We start from the raw sequence: 22,320 nt of genomic DNA, 5'->3' as shown, positions 1-22,320 counted from the left end.
GTATTTTTGTTATTTTACTTTTGTATCTGTTATTTGAATTTCGATGAACTTGAGGAGTTCAACATATTTAGTATGGAAGGGTTGTGCACTCACAAATATGTTAGCCTCACAACATTGATTATATACATATCCCTAGTTAGGAGCCTGCAATGGTTTGATACTAGTAGCCATTGGTTCATGTCTGTCATTTGTTTTTCGTAAATTGTTTCATGAAAAATATGGCCCTGAGTTTATTTGTTTGATTTGTTTCACATTTTTAATTTCGGGGCTTTTTAAATCCGACTATATGGTATTACTTGTGTTAGTTTAACATATTGTTCAAGGATGTACGGTTGCCTATAACTGGTTATATCCACTTCGTTTAATCTCTGGTGGATAATTATTTCCTTATTTGTATATTGAATTGAAGAGTTCAACATGAACTAAAATATATACGTCATATCTGGTTTAATTTACTTGCATTTTAAACCGTTGCTACAAGGTGACTAACAACAAGGGTCTAGGAAAACTGCGATGGTATTTTATAGTGTAATTTTCTGTGTTTAGTACGTACATATTATGGTGTGTATATACATATCAAAACCGTTCCGATAGCCATATCGTCTATTCGTTATTTTCTGAAGAAAAAAAATATGTACTTTTTTCAAACTGTTCATTGACTCTCGTCAACTTCGAACTTTAATTGGAACATTATACTTTAATATTCGAGCATCACTGATAATTTTTACAGACGAAACGCGTATCTGGCATCCAATATATATGCCTGTTGTCTTTGAAGAGTTTTTGTATAGAGATATGAAGGGGGAAAGCATCAATGCGGTTTCGATTACCTCTGTTTAGAGGTTTAGCTAGCTGCAACATCAGGTTTAACTCTGATTTTTCTTTGGAATATGGCTGTACCAAGTAAAAATATGACAAACGATTCACTCTTTCTGTTTTGTTGAAAAAGTATGCTTTTGTCAGTTTTTTTGGACTTCCGCTTCAAAAAATCACCTATGAGTTCGGTATTTTTGTTATACTTATGTATTTTTCACATTTATTATTTTCAAATATAATAATCTAGTCTATAGACACAAACTCATCAGGTGATATTATATCGTCCAATGTATATATATCAGCCCATATAGTCATAGAAGAATTTTCAAAACTTAAATGAAACTTTTTTCACTGAGTCTCATTTTTAGTCCATTTCTAAATTATTAGAAATATAAAATGCACGAATTCGCGTTCGACTTCTTTTCTTTGTGTTAGTGAGAAAATTTCGTGCATATAACAGGACTTCACCCGTCAATGATCACGCTTTAATCCAACATAAGAAAGGGAAACTTATTCATGTCTTTTTTTTATACATTTCGTTTTGTTTCTCAACATACCTGTATCAATTGGTTGTTTTTCCTTTCATATCGTTCGGTTTCATTTTTTGAACAGCGGTATACTACTGTTGCCTTTATTAATCGTTTATTTATTGTTTTTTTAACATTTAGGAAGCTCATATATTGTATCGTGAAATCTGTTTAGGTTACTTGGTTTAGCAAGACAAGCATTCTATAATACTGAAGAATAAAGTTGTCAGTGATAAGTGTTTTTAAATCTATTCAGGTGATCTAAGGTGCTGTAAATTCGATGAGAATTATTAAAAATCCTTATGGTCTTTTCAAATTTGTACTTGTGTGGCTTTATTACTTTTTTGATCTGATCGCCACTGATGATTTTTATGTAGACGAAACACGCGTCTGGCGTATTTAATAATAGTCCTAGTACCTTTCATAACGTTTTTGAATGTAAAAACTATCAAAGACATTTCCATGGTATAAAGTGTTTGACTTATCAATCATTTTATTTTAAAATTTCATATTCAAATCAAGAGGATTGATCTCCAACGTTGTTTCATAAAATGTATTAGCCAGCGTTATACTTATTTTATATGTTTAGTGGACGTGATTTGGCAGAAAGTCAGATTTGGACTGAACTAACTATGATATACGTCTCGTTTAGACTGGAAATAATTAAGTCAGCGATATCAGAAAACATGTTGCAATGATGAAAAAAGACCAGTTATTCATAAGTTAAAAAGAAACCGACCTTATCATGAAGTTTCACAATTCGTAACCCTCATTACTCTGACAAATAAATTAACTAACCTAAACAAAGGTATATACGTCATTGTTTTGAAAACAGGAATTGACATTTGCCTTGTTACTGTTAACTGTCAAGGTAAGGTAAAATACTTTTTTTTTAATTTTGATTCGTGATTTATCTTAACATGTACTGATGACGAGGTTCGTATCGTAATTAACGTGAAGCAGTTACTATAATAGACAAACCGTGACATTTCAATCTATGGGAATGCACGACACAGACTTCCAGTATTTACCAGTAATTCCTTTATAAAGGTTTGAATACTTAAATTTCATTACAATTTTTACATAACAACAATGCAGACTGCAATTGCTTTCCTAGCTGTCTGTCTTTTGAGTGAGTAACGATTTAATACTTGGATGCTTAAGGATGTAAAATCTAAAAAAAAAATGTTTGAGTAATATTTAGTTTTCCTCCGAACAGACCTACTAATATAGATACCGTCTCTTGATCAGTTCTTCCCTGCATTCCTGTTAGTTTACAAAATGCCTCGATAACTAAGCAGAAAAAAATATCAAATAGGTAAGGATTATAATCACTTTTAAATACTCGTACATTTCTCCACTACATAAGTTTATTTTTCGATTCTCCCCAAGACATTCCTAATGGTCATATTTAGTTCGAATATGTTTCTTTAAAAATGGTCATTGTTATTAATCTGGAATTGATTCGTTTGTTTTCATTGCACTCTTAATTACTTTATTTTCTTCATGTTTTATTGACTCGAACTAAAAACTGGCATCCACGATTCCTTAGAACTTTCATGAGAGACAAAGCCTAACCATCATATACATTTACTTAGGGTTACTTGCATGCTTAATCAGTTTATATTAGTTTCAGTAACTGTCTATTTTGTTTTGTAATTAATTATATTTTCCCCCGCCATTATACCTTTTGAATACTTATTTAAACTCAAAATGTTGCATTTAGATTACAGACCCCCCCCCACCCCCCAAAAAATAATAAACTAACAAAAATCGTACAAAAATATGGCTATCGGCATTTGGAGAAGTAGAAACATTAATAAAAAATATTAAAGATATTAACATGTACTAGTATTTGCAAATTGCTAAATTATATTCAATCTTTATAAAGAGTAAACCGACTTTGGTATTCTGCTTTCATATTTATGAAAGAATGCATTATATGTTCTTTCAATATTGTTTAATATGAAATGATTATTTACAGCTATTGTTACTGGAGAACCATGTACAGGTAACACAAATTTGGACAATCAGTGCTCTCATCTCAATTGTGAATCAGGATGGCATTTAGCCTGTAATAATGGCCAGTGTACTTGTCTTCAAAACACTTCAAACAGTAAGTTGAAACATATCTGATCACTAAAAAAACATTAGTGAAACATTTTTATTAGAACTCTTCATTTATTCACAATAATTTAATAGTGTGAAATGATAATCTGGAATAATTAACACCTTTTCTGGATTGATTTATAAGTGACGTAATTCGCCATTTGAGAAAAGGGCGCGCTGATATTATAAACAATGAGGTAGTTAGGATTACAATTTTCGAGTGAGTATTTAAGGTATACAGGAATTGTTGACAAACATGTATGCGCATGCTATTCTATGTACTATTTACCTTTAAACTTGTTTTATGTTTAATGTTCTTGATCAATATCCATGTACGGTTCGGTGAGGGAAAAACTCTTTAACAGAGGGACTTTGTGTCATTTTTCTAGAATAAAAGTAGGCATACAGTCAATTTATAATAATTTCGTCGCCAGAATGTTGTGTAAATATTTTGATATGAGCGTCACTGATGAGTCTTATGTAGACGAAACGCGCGTCTGGCGTAATAAATTATAATCCTAGTACCTTTGTTAACTATTGTGTCCGTCAGTAAACCTTTTTGATTTAAAAATCAAATGTTTATTTTATATAGCATGTACTACTAAAGCAGAGTGTGATGCAGTAGCTAACTGGAACTGTCAAATGAACCGTCGTCATTGCATTGATGGCACTTGTAGATGTAGCAGATTTTGATTTGATTAAATTGTTTGTTCACAGAATTTACATATTTTCATTATATCGATTTAACGACCAACAGTGTATCATGTACATACGAATATATAGAACTTCATTCATATAATTAACAAAATCTTTAAAAACAATTGTTTATCTTGTCAAATATCGAAAAATACAATAGCGGTGTCGAATCTAGCTAAAGACATCTATATTTAGGGATAGAAACAAATTTGTGTTTTGAATGATTTCAGCGTGTTATCCACAGTAAATTAAAAGAAAATTAACGTTTCGTTAATATTTCATGTCAGGTTTATAAGTACCGATCACTAGGGTGGTGATACCCTCTTGCATGATTATTCCACCAGCAATTGCATAGCCCAGTAATTAAAAAAAACCTCATCAAAGATATAAGACTTGAAAAATTGTCACACCAAACAAGTTTTGAGTCCACATAAGAATCATCAGAGGTACTCGAATCCGAGAACAGGTGCAAGACGACATCCGTTACGAAAAAGGAAACAAAATATCAGCAGTTGGAACAAATGATATTAAAGACTTATAAAGGCTATTTAAATTAAACAGATTTTCGAAATAAAAATGTTTTATTTGTATAAATTCTGGTATTCTATCAATTGGAAAGTTTAGTAAGCTATGAAACCAGGTTTAACCCTGTGAATTCAACGGGAATATATGAGCTCACGAAAAAAGTAATGTATTGGTTAACTCATGTCCTCAGTGGCAAAGCAATGACTACAAGGCTAGTAAAATAAGTTCATATTAATACAAAATAGCATTCCAAAGCTAGCACTAATGAGTTCAGTCATTCAATAAATAAACTTTCTTTTCTATATTTTTATTTAAGATATTACAGTTTCCAATCTGTTTTTCAAGATTTTTGTGAATAAGATATATTAATTGCAGTACTTTTATATTATATTGATTAAGACATAATTAAGGCACAAAATGACATGCTCTAACAGAAAAACTATAATATAAACCACTTTTCTTAACCATACAACTTAAATTTGTTAGGAACAACTGTTTATATGCAAATAATGCATCAGATTAACAAAGTTCATGTTCCTAACATTATTTAGTATCTGCCTGATTCTTAGGCGGACTATACTACTTAAAGATTTGTTTCTATCAAACTGACTTTATTTTTATTATATATGATTACAATTTGAAGTTAAAATAAGTGCGAAACCGGCTGTTAAATCACATGCTGATGTTTACATGGTTAAAACAGGACTATTGCCCACTTAAGTAAAATGCATATGTATGAAAGAAACCAGACGTAATATGTTAGCATGTAAAAAAAAGGGTACAACAGTCAACATTGTGTTATAATCTTCATTACTATAACAACAACCAAATGTGTCAATAAAAAACAAAATTACCTTTTCTTGCAACTTATGATTACTGTGTGGCCACAAACTACAATTAATTCCGCTATTAGTTCTTTATAACGCTTTGTCGCATCAAGAAAATTGCACCTGTATTTTTGTCAAATCGTTTATGTGTGTAATGCACAGTACATGTCCAACAATATATTCAACTTTCAGAAAAATTGCATGTTTACACCTTACAAATTAAGCAGATTAACACCCATTCTCCTATGGAAAAATTTTAAAAATTACCTTTTTGCACCTGGCCTAATCAGTCTTTCCAAATCAAAATAGAAGTAAAATCACAAAAATTCTAAATTCCGAGGAACATTCAAAGCGGAAAGTTCCTAATCAAATTGCAAAGTCAAAGCTCATACACATCAAATAAATCGATAACAACTGTCATATGCCTGCTTTGGAACAGACAGTTTATTGTGTAGAAAATGGTGGATTAAACCTGGTTTTATAGCTAGGTAAACCTCTCACTTGTATGTCATTAGCATCAAATACCATTGTATTGACAATGATGCGTGAACAAAACAGACAGACCTTATAGGAAAACATGTCAAATATAGGGGAACAGAAACCAACATTGTGTTATTATTTTAATCACTATCGCTTTTTTTTGTAACAAGGAAGCACAAAAGGCATCTAGACAAAGCACTTTAGCATAAATGAAAGAAAATTATACACAAATTTACAATAGCACAAAATCAGTAAAAATAAAAAAAAAAAATAAAAAAAGTTTATTTCAGCTCTCTTCTTTCAGTTCAACCCCTTTAAAACTAAGAAATGTATGAGAAGGAGAAACAAAACGAAAAATACATGTACACTTTAAATGAAGGAAACTTTAGTCGTGGCAACGAAATACAGGATTATTAATTGTGGTCATGGGTCATTTGCGTCATGTATGTGCATATGTATGTATGCAATCGGTATTTTCCATGGTTGTTTGATATATTTTTGAAGAAAACGAAAAGTGTATATACATGGCAACAACCTGCATGTATATGCTATAGAACATTGCAAAATAGAAGGGCAAAAATATCACACGTTTCCAAAAGTTTAGTCAAAAGTAGAATTGCTATCCCTTGGTATGATATCTTTTCTGAACCTGTTAACTTATATCTATCAAGATATAAAATTAAAAAATCATATGTCTTTCGTCTTATTGTCGTGTAAAAAGTGTTTGTAATCATCACTTAAATTTCTAAAGCTGTGGCCGTCTTGCAATGAAAAATAAAGACAACGGTTATATACCGCTGTTCGAAATTCATAAACTGATTGAGAAAAAAAAATCCTAAAAAAAAAACCCCCCAAAACTGAGGGACACTCATCAAATATAAGAAGAAAACTACGAGTCAACAGAAAAAACAACATTAAAGTGTAACACACACAGAACTATAATATATAACAATGGCCATTTTCCTGACTTGGAACAGGACATTTAAAGAATAAAAAAAATGGTAGGTTGAACCTGGTTTTGTGGCATGCAAATAGTTATCAAAGGTACCAGGATTATTATTTTTTATTATTAAAATACGCAAGACGCGCGTTTCGTCTACACAAGACTCATCAGCGACGATCATACCAAAATAATTATAAAGCCAAACATGTACAAAGTTGAAGAGCATTGCGGACCCAAAATTCCAAAAAGTTGTGCCAATTACGGCTAAGGTAATCTATTCCTGGGATAAGAAAATCTTTAGCTTTTCGAAAAAAACCAAAGTTTGTAGAAGGAAATTTATAAAAATGACAATATAATTTATATTCATGTCAACACCGAAGTGCTGACTACTGGGCTGGTGATGCCAAACCTCCCGCTTTTATGGTAATGTTCAAAAGAACATTAAAATGACAACGTTACATGAAAATACGGACTTTAAATTCACATAAACCCATTTTGAAGGCCAACAAGTCAATAAGTGTCTAAAAAATCATTTCATTGGGCAACAACTATCATACATGAAGAATTCATAGTTCTCAATGTTGTGATTTGAGAACTGTTGTTTGTCTGTTGGTCGCTTTTCGTTTTTTTAGCCATGACTAATCAGTTTATTTTCTACTTATGAGTTTGAAGGTCCCTTTCGTATCTTTTGCCTCTCTTTTAAACGAGATATTTGTATAGGGGTTTCCTTTTTATTGTATCATTTGGACTTATTCGTTCCATTTGTGTTTAGTGAAGAGTAAAGCATAGGTTTGTAAAAGGTATGAAAATAAAAAAAAATATTTTAAATTATTGCGAGATTAGAAAATTTGTTTGTACGTAAACTCATAAAAAACACCAGGATTATAATTCTATATTTGCGCCAGATGCGCGTTTCGTCAACAAAAGTCTCATCAGTGAGGACCATTTAAAGAGTTTAGAAGGCCAAATATGCTCGTGCGTCCGATGCGCTTTTTTATTTAATCATCAGAAACGCTCAGTCATCAACATTTGAAAGCCAAGGCTGTTTAAAAACTCAGAATCTTTAGAACCTATAAAAACAAGCGAAACCCAAAAGCTCTGCGAAATGCCGCTAAATAAATACATCGTAGCTATCAGATCTAAAATTGTGTAACCAGACGCCCGTTTCGTCTACACAAGACTCATTAGTGACACTCAAAAGAAAAAAAAGGCAACAGTAGTATACCGCTGTTCAAACTCATAAATCCATGGACAAAAAACAAATTCGGGGTAACAAACTAAAACTAAGGGAAACGCATTAAATATAAGAGGAGAACAACGAAACAACATTAAAATGTATCACACACAGAAACGGACTAAGTATCAGACAAAATCCTATGAGAATAACAAATATAACATCAAAAGCAAATAAATGAATTTGGTATAGATAAGTACCGTGACACGTCTTATAGTAAAGTGAATTCACACTAAAAAAAAAAAAAAAAAAAAAAACAAACGGCACAACGGAAACACAACGTTAAAATGTAACACACACAGAAACGAACTATAAAATAACAATGGTCATATTCCTGACTTGGTACAGGACATTTTTAAAGGGGAAAATGGTGGGTTGAACCTGGTTTTGTGTAATGCCAAACCTCCCTCTTTTATGGCCATGTGAAATATAACATTAAAATGACAACACAACATTACAGGAGTACAATATAAATAAATAGGAGAACATAATTGACAAAGAAACAAACGAATAATAGCTAAGAAAATGCAACAAGTTTAATACACCAGAAGTGCATTTTGTCCACATAAAACTTACTAGTGACGCCCAGATACAAAAGTTTGAAAGCCGAAACAAGTACAAAGTTGAACTATTTTTGACGGCAGGAGGTGGAACCTCAGTTTAGTAGTAATTTATCAACGGGGAATTCACGTAACTATATATGCTTAAAATCATGTTAGCACTGAATCAAATACTACTAAACTGATGATACTCTCAGATTCTAATAGTCCACCATCAGAGATATCCACCCAGAGCTAATAAATGAAATTAACATTTTATCATTTATTTCTTCACCAATTTCTTGTAACAGAGATTTTTAATAAAATGTCATTACTCGACCAAACTAACCTGAACGTGTTTCGGCCTACATCATTGAAGGATGGCGAAAGGGAGTATAGACTGCATAATTTTTTGTGCTCGTTGAATACAATGTTTTGTTGGAATCGATTTTTTTTTAAATTGACCCAACCTGCTTTCCTAAATCTATACATGCTTTGTTATTCCAAGATGAACGTATTGACAAAACCTTATTCAGGAATGATTAAATCAGTTACGTGTAATCAAATGCGCACATCATATATTAATTGTTACTTTGTCATTTTACTTGACCCCTATATTTATTTCACTTTAAAGGGCAAAAACATAAACCTATCCAGTCGAAGATAGTCTAAATAGATGATAACAAATTTGAAGAGAATATTCTTAATTTTGTGAATATTATAAACTATTTGTCACTTAACCATAAGCAATTCAATTAGGAATCAATCAAATAAACATTTCTATAAATGCATCAACTTTCTACAAGCACTAAGAAATTCTAACTTGGCATTATGTGAAATTTGAAATGGGATAATTCTAATTTCAATCTGTTTTATCTACATTATCTAATACATTACACCTTCCGACCGTCCTAAATGTGAAACAATAGTTATTTTAGGTCTAACGTGAGGACTTTATCTGTTTCAATGCACGCACAGAATACAATTTTGTCGTATATAAACTTAACCCATGTCAAGAATAATAAGTTGCAACGTGAAAGATAAACCATGAAGATTATAATTGCTTTCCTTGTCATCTGTATTATGGGTAAGCCAAAAGATAGCGTTTGATATAAAGAGTTTTGTATTATTGTCGTTTGCGTGTGTTTAAGTATATAGTCTATGCCATCTAGTTGCAAAAGTATTGAGTGCCTAAATAAAATAAACATATTATATGTGTACCAATCTTCAATTTTGTTCCTTTGGAAATGCTAGTACATTTTTTGTCAATGCATACATTCCTTACAAATTTTATGACTTTATGTCATTTAAAAGTTTAGTTTTGCATAGTCTTTTATGCAGTTTAGAAACTGCTGGGGTTAATTATGTGGTATTGCATGTTATATTGCAATTATTTTGGTTAAGGAATTGGAATTTTGCAACAAAAACAAACGGTGCCTTAATAATCATACTTTAACCAGGAATAAAATAAATATTCAGTTCAAAAGACTTTTGCACTTTTTGTTTTTAAATTAGATTGGCACTATGTTGAAAAGATAGAAGAGGTTAACTTTATTTGAAATAAAAGGGCCAAACTACAACTCTTATAATTTTCCCTCCTTATACTATTATATTAGATATTTAGCAGACTTCTCCACCCTACATACTTTGCTTTTCAAATTGCAGTCATAAATCTACAATAACAGACTAAGTATTTCTATGTTTATGATTTTACTGTCGCCACAAACTAATGCTTTTGGTTTCATATGGAATAAAGATTTTATTAACTTGACTTCGACAAGGTTTGTTTCCAGGGTTAATCGAAAGATAAAAGTACAAGCAGAGACGACAATTGTTTTAATTCTTTATATTTGCATATCTAGGTTACAGCAGCTGTGAGGATTGTCCAACTAATAATCCTGATCGGGAATGTGGACACGTAACATGTGAAAATAATTGGCATAAGGCATGTATATCAAACACGTGTACCTGTCTACACAGCTCTGACGGGGGACAAGGTAAGAAGGATTATCAATATGACACACTACATAATATCATTTCATAAAGATGACCAATATCAAATAATAATAAAGTTCTTTTTCCCTCAAATCAACTCGGACGGTTTCTTTTTTGTTCTTCAATATGGTATTGAATCATTCGTTTTCTTAAAAAAACATCCGCCATAAATCTGTTATGGGTTGGTTGATTTTTTTTAAGGCAAACAGTTTCTTATATTTTAATAAGAACAATAACAATGTTCCCAATAACATACAGGAACAAGTTAAGTTTTCTAGAAATTAACAATTTATTGAAAGTAAGATAACTGTCTCAATAGGTAACGGTGGAGGTTTCTGAGAACGTAAATTAACCAAACGACATTTTGTGCATATCCCCTTCATTGAACAAGTGTTGTTTGTGTGTATATCTTTTTATTTGGACGTCTGTTTTATTCACAGAGGAGATAGCTAGTGGTTGTTGTTGTCTGAAGTATTATAAACTATATTTTGGTGGTTCATATTGTCCTCTTTTCTTTTGTGTTCCGGATTACATGTTATTCCATAGATTCCAAACACAAACTCTTCAAAGACATTAGGCTTATTGTTTATTTTTTTCTCTCCGTTTAATGGTTTATTTTTTCCACATTTGTTGCTACACACTCAAAGTAACTGTTTATTTCCATCAAATATATAAAAATATGTTTGGTTGTACAAATTAATATGATTTTTAATAAAAATGCATATTTTTAATAATTAAAATACAATCCTTTTCAACATACAAAATATCTAACAAGTCAAGAATATGTTGGTGCGAGATTTGATTTTGCCAGTTGATTAGGGTCTTTCCGTTTCCGTTTTTTTGTGATTTAACTTTTTTTAACATACATATATGGCATCCACTATGATTTATGTCATAATCAATACTTGTATATCGACTTTTGATTCAGTTCGATTGATAATAGTAGTCATGAAATTAAGAGATGCAAGAACAAATCTATATATTGTACCTTAAGTGTAATGGTTATTTTGTATGATGTTATAAGATTTTTACACTTTGACTTTTGAAAAATGCCTACGAGGAGAAAATCATAATGTCTCAATCAGAATGAAATTGTAGAAAATCAATTTGTTATTCGTTGATAAACGAAGGCGAGCCCTCTTTTGTGTTCAAATCCTGAAGTTTGCATATGCAAACATGATCGGCAGTTGACAGCAAGCACACACAATTTTGAAACCATTCAACCAATTTGTTTTGCATATGTTAGCATGTTCTAAAAGTTTGAATTTCATAATATTGTAGTCAAATAAACAATAGAACACAAAGGACGTTACATGAAAAGCACAGAGGTTCATCCTGTCTACGTACCCGGTTTTGTTACTTTTGGAGATTTCCTCAGTTGTAGTTTGATACCGTGAGTTGTCTTCTCTGGTCGAGTTATTAGTTTGAACATAGGTAAATGAACTCTTCATAGAAACGACTGTTGACTATACATACTTTTGATGTAAACACAACTGTTAAACAATTACAAAAATAAACCTAATCTTTTTTAATGATTTCTTACAGCATGCACAACCAAAGCCGAGTGTGACGCCATAAATGGTTGGTCCTGTTCAAACTCACGACGACATTGTATAGATGGCAGATGTCGTTGTTCTAGATTTTAGATACTACACCATTTACTTACTTGGCAGCTGCTTATTCTTTTATGATAAAATTACAAAACAATATATCCATTTTTATTTTATTTTCCTATGTAAAGAACGGAGGGTTACCATATACGAACCAATCAGCAGAGATAACATATGAATTAGAAGGAATATAATTATATATGTCTTGTTGGATAAGAACTTTGGGCACTGGCTGTTTGTTAATCCACCAGAGCTTATTGGGGGTCTATACTTGAAAAATATATACCCCCTTTGAGTTACTTAATGCCTTAACACTTATCAGACAAGAATGTTACAGTGTATCCAAGTGCTCTATAAAGTATGACACTTTTCAATATTCTACCTGTAATTAAAGAAGCAGATGTTGGTCGTTTGATTTGAGAAAGTTGTCCGCGAACAAGTTAAAAATAATCCAACAGAAAATTTGTAAGTTACAAATATTTCAAATTTATTACAAGAGAGAGGGGCTAAAGATACGAGAGGGACATTCAGACTCATAGATTGAAAATAAACTGACAACGCCATGTCTTTAAAGAAAAAGACAAACGGAAATATTACAGTACACAAGAAACAACATAGAAAACTGAAGACTTAGAGCAACATGAACCCCATCAAAAACTCGGGAAGATCGCAGGTGCTCCGAAGGGTACGTAGATCCTGCTCCAGCTGAGGCATCCGTTGTGTTGCTCATGTTATTACAAACCCAGTAAAAAGTCTAATTCGGTAGGTCGTATTCCTGAAAAGGGAACGGATTGTAGTTAGGAACTTATCCGATACTTCACTCTCTGATGTGTTTGGATTTATTCTCCTTTAGAAAAATCTTAGTCTTTAATGTGATAGGATGTATTCTTCTTTAGACATATTGTGTGGCTCTCATCAAAACAGTAAAAACTTATATATATATTTTTTTAATTGATGGAAAAATGTTTTGACTGATTTTTTGCATTATTACTCTTTTATATCTATGAAAGTGTCTCTAAACACTTTGATTTTATGTTGCACTATGATATCCATAATCTCTCTTGCCAAATTAGCCATATTTGATATCTTGTCGTTCATATTCAAATATGGTTCCAGGCTTCACAAAATAAATCACATAGTTTGCCATAAGGTTCGTACATAAAGATGTTAATATCGGTGAAATATCTTATTCGATAAGCCCTTCGCTAAAATAAAGGGGGTTGTTGGATTTTTTTTTTTTTTGATTCGTCAATTTAGCAAATTCATATTGTTTATTATTACTGAATTTCCAGTACTAAAGTGTCCAAATCATATAATCCTATACATCTATAAGAAGAACTGACATGAATTGGTAAGTATAGACAATTTTAGTATTTTTGCCATTTTTGTGGCCATATCATTGCCCTAATTATTATACCTCTGCTTTGAAGGCAGTTATTTTTTTGCTTTTTTAAACCTTTATATCTCATTTCGAACTTTGAACCTTGTCATCAATTTGGGTTTTTTAGGTCTTTTTATCAGAAATTTGGTATTCAAAAACGTTAAAATTAAAGATCAATTTAAAGAGCTCGAATAATCAAAGAAGTATATAGAAAATAGAAGATGTGGTATGTGTAACAAATGAGATAATTCTCTATCCATACCATTTATGACAAGGCATTGTGGTATGCTTGCTAATGAGACAGCTATCCATAAAGACCAAGTAGATAAAGATGCTAAAAATTACACGTAACCGTACGGTTTTGGAAAATGAACAAAACTCATACCGTTTAGTTATATTAAAGATAAGAACAGTAACGCAAAAATTTGAAACTATCCAAAAGTGAAGACAACAATGAATTAAAAACAGATATGACACACAGTAAATAGTTATCAAAGATACCATAATTATAATTTAACACGGCAAACGCGCGTTTCGTCTACATAAGACTCATCAGTGACGCTCATATCAAAATATTTATAAAGCCAAACAAGTACAAAGTTGAAGAGCATTGAGGATCCAAAATTCCACAAAAGTTGTGCCAAAGACGGCTAAGGTAATCCATGCCTGTGATAAGAAAATCCTTAGTTTTTCGATAAATTCAAATTAACAGTCAACCAATAGAGTACAGGTTCCTGTCTTGTAACCGACACATATTTAACGTGGTGACCGAGTTTAACAGGATTGTGAGCCCTCTACACTAACCCTAAGCTGGGGTATGATTTAACAACACAGGATAAGAACGAATATCATTAGCTACATAGTGTGCTAGTGACCAAAAACGATATATATGGGGTCAGTAAATTCCATATGGAGTGAGAGCATATGGTGTCACTAGCACACTATGTAACGAATTTATCTTACCGACTATCTTAACTTGTGAAATTTGAAATTTAGACTAGTGATTTATCAAAATGAGCAAGTCTTCAATACTGTTAGCATAAAGAAACTACTTCCATTGATCCTACAAAAACAGATACCAACAATAACAACTTGTTAGGTTTAAATGTGTTTTATTAATTTATTTCAATTTTAATCATCCCTTTCTTCGTCTGTTGAAACCTAGACGATTTTTTCTCAGTACCGTTTTGTTTTTATAAAAGAACGTAACACCACTACTAACCGTGTATGAGATCAGCCCCGCCTCCCTACTAAACTAATATTAAATATACACGGTCTCCACGAGGGCGCTTTTAACCAATCATATTCCTAGAAATGTATAGGAGGTAAGATAAAATGTCATATATGAAATATTGTTGTGGGATAAATAACATGGAAATAATATTCCGAAGTCTTTTTCAAAAGCTCAAAGAATTAAGGGTAGGGACTTGGCCTTTTCCAAAATTTTATGTTGTGTTAAATATCCAGTTAATCCATAATATAAAAATTAATAAAGAATGCAAAGTATACAACTTTGGACGCAAACAATAAAATTCAGCCTGATACATGAAAATAATAAAATAAACAACCTATTTACAAAACAAAAATCATTGTTGGGAACAGAAATAAAACAAAGTACATTTCCAATTCGAAATGAGTTTTTAATATAATCCATGAAAGTTCATTTGCTTAGAAGTGCCATTTAAAATACTAATTTGTATAGAATTGTTCAAGAAAATACAAAAACTCCAAGAATCACAGCATGAAGCGAAGCTTCTGTAGCATACACAGAAACATACGTAAAAGAGAAGCAAAAGATACTAGAGGGACATTCAAACATTAAGTAAAAAATTACACTGACAATGCCATGGCCAAAACAACAAAAAAACATACAAACATTAGTACACAAAACACAACATAGGAAACTAAAGATTCCGATCAACACGTGGCATTCGTCGTGTTGCTCATGTTAGAACAAACTCGGTAGCAAGCCTACTTCAGTAGGTCAAATTCGTGAAAAAGGGGGCAGTATTGTAGTTATGATATTAGGAACATGTGAAACGGATATTCCACAACGGTCAACCTACTCGTGATGGCGTCCGTAAAATTTACGAATGAATGATTTCAACTTCATCATTTGGAACTCTTGGTTTAATAGCTTCCTTGTGATCAGCAACCTTCTATCAAAGAAATAAGGATAGGCAATACAAGCCCGGGAATATCGTATCAATTGGGGATATATTCTCCGTATTCAGTCGCTGATGGAATGTTGCTACATGGAAATGAAAGTTCACAATTTGGATACTGAAATCATCTCTTTTGTCTTTAAGTTTGTTTTCAACCGACCCTCATTATCAATTTCTAGATGTAAGTCAAGCTATGAGGCAGACTTAACTGTATATGTTGTATCCTTTATCTCAAGTTCGATGGGATAGATAAGTTCAACATAGTCACCAAATTTTGTATTAATTAACGAGAGAACAACATCTACATAGCGGAATGAAAAGTTAAAGGATACTGATAACTTCTGTAAAGAAGAAGAACAATCCAGTTACAATTGAAATATTTTATTAAGTTTCATATTTTGCTTTCCAAACTTAAATTTCCTGTTTACGAAACTTTGAATTTTTCGAAAAACTTCTTACTTTTCTTATCCCATGCATAGATTACCTTAGCCGTATTTGGCACAACTTTTTGGAATTTTGAATCCTCTATGCTCTTCAACTTTGTGCTTGCATTGTTTGGCTTTATAAATATTTTGATATGAGCGTCACTGATGAGTCTTATGAAGACGAAACGCGCGTCTGGCGTACTAAATTATAATCCTGGTACCTTTGATAACTATTTACACCACTGGGTTGATGCCACTGCTGGTGGACGTTTCGTCCCTGAGGGTATCACCTGCCCAGTAGTCAACACTTCGGTGTTACCAAGAATATCAATAATGTGGTCATTTTTATAAATTTCCGGTGTACAAAACTTTGAATTTTTCGAAAAACTAAGGATTTTCTTATCACATGCATAGATTAACTTAGTCGTATTTGGCACAACTTTTTGGAATTTTGGATCCTATATGCTCTTCAACTTTGTACTTGTTTGGCTTTATAAATATTTTGATATGAGCATTACTGATGAGTCTTATGTAGACGAAACGCGCGTCTGGCGTACTAAATTATAATCCTGGTACCTTTGATAACTATTTACACCACTGCGTTGATGCCACTGCTGGTGGACGTTTCGTCGCCGAAGGTATCACCAGCCCAGTAGTCAACACTTCGGTGTTGACATGAATATAAATTATATTGTCATTTTTATAAATTTTCTGCTACAAACTTTGATTTTTTCGAAAAACTAAAGATTTTCTTATCCCAGGCATAGATTACCGTAGCCGTATTTGGCACAACTTTTTGGAATTTTGGATCCTCTATGCTATTCAACTTTGTACTTGTTTGGCTTTATAAATATTTTGATATGAGCGTCACTGATGAGTCTTATGTAGACGAAACGCGCGTCTGGCGTACTAAATTATAATCCTGGTACCTTTGATAACTATTAGGAAACCAAGCTTATCTGTCTCTTGCCTTTCCAGAAAAACGTGTGGTTTATATTGATATTATACACAGTTTTCCCATTGAGTTGATTCCACTTTTAGCATGACATGAAGAATCATTAGATACTGTTTTTCTACTATCTATAAAATATTGAAATCAGTCGAATGATTCCTGATATGTGTATACTCCAAGGAATAGATGGCCTAAGCCTGACTCGGAATAAATTTGAGAGAGCTTTGTTTTTCTACTTTCTTACTGCTTCGATGTTGCATCTTTCTTTAGTCAGGCGCCATTAATGAGTCCTATGTAGACGAAACAAGAGTCTGGTCATCGATCATTTTCGCCTCAGGCGGCCTATTGTCTGATTTTCAATCTGCCTGGTAAACAGTGTTTGGTATAAGTTGGATTTAGATTTTACGTTGTGGACATAATCAAGGTAATAAAAAACATTTTTTTTGTTAAAGAGATGTTTTGAAGTTCCTAAGGAAATGTTGACCCTAGACGATATTGGTTCTTTTGTTTGAAGCTTCATGCTGTTGCCATACTGTACCGTCAAACAGAATTGTACATGTATAAACGATGCGTTATTATCCCGTGTAGCATGTAGCATTTGAATTGTAATAAGTTCTTCTAAGGATAATAATGTGAATGCGTTTACAATATCGATGTGAATGTGTTTACAATATCGAGATGACTATTGAGGTCATATTGAGTGGTAAAGATAGAAGTATCCGAAATAGTTTTATGTAACTAAATTACCCACATTAAGACTGTAATAATTTTGGAAACTTGCATTTACTTACCATGCCGCTTTATTAAAGTTATATAATATTATATACCTATCAGATAGCTTATAAAACTTTATACGTATAAAATAAAATCAAAATTTGATTTAGTCGTAGTACTAAAAGTAAGTAACATTATCATCCTTCACGACAGACAAAACATAGCTGATCTGAAAGGTGTATCATCTGATTAACACTTTAATACATTATTTATTGTGTTACAACCCTACAAATGTAGATAAAGCTTTTAAAAGAGCAAATGCAGTAGTCGAATGAAAAAAGCTTTATCTTCCAAAAATTATTAGTGAAGATCAAATCGGTTATGTTAAAAATAGATTTATTGGGTTTAATTTGAGACAAATTCAAGATGTAATAGACTACGCAGACACTTACAATATTGAAGGAGTATTTGTTTTTGTAAATTTCACAAAAGCATTCGATTCATTGGAATGGGATTTTATGATTGGGACATTGAAACATTTTGGTTTTAACGATTTATTTATTAACTGGGATAAAGCAATGTACACAGATATACAAACATGTGTTATGAACAATGGGTGGGTATCAGAAACTTTCAAAAATTCACGTGGCATAAGACAATGCTGTCCTTTATCGGCTCTTTTATTTGTTTTGGCTGTTAGAATTATGGCCCAGAGATTAAGGAATAATAAAAATGTAAAAGGAATAAATATAAAATTAGATGGGAAAAGTCATAGTATCAAGATTTCACAATTAGTAGACGGCACAGCACTTTTTTGCAAGGATAAAAACGATGTGGTAGCTGCAATGAACGAAATAGAAATGTTTGGTTCCTTTTCAGGTTTACTATTAAATAGAAATAAAACAGAGGGACTATGGATTGGGAAATTGAAATCGTGTAAAGATAAAATTGTCGGGATTAAGTGGGAAAATAAACCTATTAAAGCTTCAGGGTGTTTTTCGGACATGACAAAGAAAAATGCAAAAAATAACTGGAATGATAAAATAAAAAAGATGGATAAATTATTTATGATATGGTAAAACCCAAATCTTTCAATTTAAGGGAAAATACTAATTATAAAGACTTTAATAATGCCTTTGTTTACTTTCTTCGGAAGCGTCTGTCTAACTTCAGAAAATTATCTAAAAGAAATAGAAAACAGTAGCTATAAATATATTTGGGATGGGAAACCAGACAAGGTTAAAAGAAACATGGTGATTGGTCCATATGAAAAGGGGGGTCTAAAAATGGTAGACTTTAAAAGTTATTTTGTGGCTTTAAACGTATCATGGGTAAATAGATTGATAAATGGTAAACTTGAGACTTGGAAGCTTATACCATTTAAATACTTAAATGTTTCAAACAATATTTTGTCAATACTTAATATGAATTTTAGTGATATTTAATCTTTAAGATATTTTAAAGATATTCCTGCGTTTTATAAAGAAGTAATAAAGTCTTGGAATTTGACTGACGGGGGGCAAACATAACAACCAGACAGATTTGTCGGTATGAGAAAGCAAGTAATATGGGGAAATAAATTTATAAAATTTGGTAATAAACCAATTATATTTGAGAACTGGATGAAGAGTGATCTAATTTACATACATGATATCTTAGATGATAAAATGTCATTATCGGAAATCTACATTCTAAACAAATTAAAGTTCAAAATAAACTGGATCGCCGAGTTTCACAAATTAAAAAAATCTATATCAGCAGAATGGTTTCAAGTTGTTCAAAAAGAGAATTCTGTCAAAAATACAGTTAATATTCAGAGAAATAAAATCATATGGAAAATTATTTAATCGAGACTACATTATTAATAAATAAAATGTTATATAACTCTTTGATAAATATAAAACTAGAGTCGTCAATAGGGATAAACAGATGGCTTAGAATCCTACCAATACAAGTAACTCCTAATATGAATTCGTTGTACAAATTTATTTTTGAATATATGACTGAAAATAAATTAAAAATATTTAGATGGAAATTATTACATTATATTGTTCCAACTAAAAAACTGTTATTGCAGTGGAAAATAACTAAGACAGATAAGTGTAATTTTTGTAAGCAAGTAGAAGATTATGCTCACTATTTTCTGAAGTGTAGATATTTGAACAAATTTTGGCAAAAAATCTATGAACTCTTTAAAAAATAAGATTGCAACATCTGGTATTTGGATATAAAATCACAGATAGTAAATATTATTTTTTGATATATACTAACAGCATTAAGTTTTTCTATGTATAAGTCATGCAATGTATCCGAGCAGAGAACAAAAACTGTTGATGTCTTTAGTGTTTTTGAAAATGAATTTAATAAAAGAATAGATTCATATAAATCAAGATATCCAATGTTATTGTCAATTAAAAAGATTTTTTAGCATTGATAAATCTCTGCATAAGACAATTATACATCCTTTATATTATTTTTTATAAGTAAATAAGTGGAATCAGCTGTTTATTTCCCTGGATATCAGTGGAGTGTTACAGGGTAAATCAAGAGAAGCTTGGACTCTTGGTGAAATTTGTAACAAGCAAGATTAGATGAATAAATATTATTATGTTGTTAAAAAAAAAGCTTTATCTTTATATAGATAGGCTAGTTAGTAGAGTGGTCTAGAGAGCTGTAACATATATTCGTCATTAGAATAATTATGTTGTTAAATGAATCATATCAATCTCTTACAATTCAACTGTAGTAAATTTTCCAACTATAATTATTTAACTATTCCGAAAAGAATGTTAAAAAAATATTGTTATAGTTGAATCAGAATAGATTAATATGACTCATTTTACATCATAATCATACTAATAAAGAAAATATGTTTTCCGTACATGATATATAGTAGTTGAGTGACCAAACCAACAATTTTGCAGCTTGGAACACCCTACCTGCAGGCTAAATTGTGACTTTTTGGAAAGAGAAATGTTTATTCTTGAATTTTTGTCTGGTCATAGAATTGAAATATGGTGCAATTTTTTTAAAAATAAGGTTAAAGTTTAGTGATTGAGTTTTTTTTTACTATTGTCAATTTATTTCACAAGAGGTTATAAAAAGTCTCCAAAAAATATTTCAATTGTTACTTAACAAGAAATTCATAATGAAATAAACTGTGACACTTCATTTTCAACTTAATTTGAAAAAAATGAAACCACGAAATGCACATTTTAAAGGGAATTCAGACTAGCAACAAAATGGAATTTTGTTTTTTTTTTTACATCGCATGTACTTCTAAAGATATATTTCTGAATCTTACGGCATTATAAAAAGAATCTAAGTCAATTTGGTTTTTGCTTTGGTGTATATGTATTGCCAGTCACAAATAGTTCACAAGGCAATTAAATCAAATGAGTTTAATGATGGACTAAAGTTTCAGCTTATATTCTAGCTCTATGAACTTTTTAGGTTTTATGTGCCCTTGCCTTACAAAAGCAAACATGGACCCATTAGAAAGAGTGGTTTTGGGATATTTTAACAAACAAAGGGCATGAACACTTTCGAAAACCTGACATCAGTCATCGTTTTCATCGTCGTCTTCTTCCTATAGTGCTCGGTGAGTTAAATAATTTCTACAACCATCAGATCCTTTACATGAACAAATATTGTATACGCGGATTACTGTTGGTTGCATACACAGTTGTTATTGTAAGCTGTTTTCCCTTGTCCGTATACGTACAAACCAGGTCTTGAAGGAAATCTACTGACATAAGTCCCTTAAAGAAAACCGAGAGCAAACCTTTTTACCCTCTTACCAACCAGAGTCTTTGGAAAGTATGATCACTGGTTTAGCAATATGAGAGTTTCTCAAACTAGCGTTTGAAGCATTGCACGTGAGATGTGCTGTAAAAACGTATTTTCAGATGAAAGAATTTTCACAAGACTGGCATCCTTTGTGGCGACAAACGCAACCTTTAGTTTGTTTAGATCATCATGAAGATACCTAAACTTTCGCTTCGGATCATACATACAATGAATGCCTTTCCAATGTAACGGCGATTCCTAATCTCCCATTTGAAAAGTTATCGGATTTGGCACAACTTTTTGGAATTTTTGTCTTCAATGCTCTTCAACTTTATACTTGTATGGCCTTTCTAACTATTTTGATCTGAGCGTCACTGTTGAGTCTTATGTAGACGAAACTTGAATCTGGCGTATCAAGTTATAAGCCTGGTACCTTTGATAAATGTTATCATAACTTGGAAGATTGAAAGAAGAGCAAATTTCCTCTTCAGGGATTTGAATTATATCACATTTACATTTCCACATGGTATCATCATCATGTAACGAGCTGAAGGTATGGGACCAACATGATATGCCAATATCCTGACTACAGT

General features: G+C 31.7%; 1 protein-coding gene and 1 long non-coding RNA gene across 2 annotated transcripts; both read left to right on the top strand.

The window, feature by feature from the left end:
- Positions 1–2,335: 2,335 nt before the first annotated feature.
- Positions 2,336–4,171, top strand: LOC139518382 (uncharacterized). The gene is made up of 3 exons (XR_011663326.1): positions 2,336–2,475; positions 3,328–3,459; positions 4,045–4,171. It is a non-coding gene; the product is annotated as an uncharacterized lncRNA (long non-coding RNA).
- Positions 4,172–9,717: 5,546 nt separating this feature from the next.
- Positions 9,718–12,400, top strand: LOC139518381 (serine protease inhibitor Cvsi-2-like). The gene is made up of 3 exons (XM_071309934.1): positions 9,718–9,783; positions 10,559–10,693; positions 12,237–12,400. The coding sequence occupies exons 1-3, from the start codon at positions 9,744–9,746 to the stop codon at positions 12,335–12,337; spliced, it is 276 nt and encodes a 91-aa protein (XP_071166035.1). The 5' UTR covers positions 9,718–9,743; the 3' UTR covers positions 12,338–12,400.
- The last annotated feature ends 9,920 nt before the right edge of the window (positions 12,401–22,320 follow it).

Source organism: Mytilus edulis, chromosome 4 (assembly GCF_963676685.1).
Source record: "Mytilus edulis chromosome 4, xbMytEdul2.2, whole genome shotgun sequence".
Classification (NCBI taxonomy): domain Eukaryota; kingdom Metazoa; phylum Mollusca; class Bivalvia; order Mytilida; family Mytilidae; genus Mytilus; species Mytilus edulis.
This window is presented reverse-complemented; position numbering and strand designations above follow the sequence as displayed.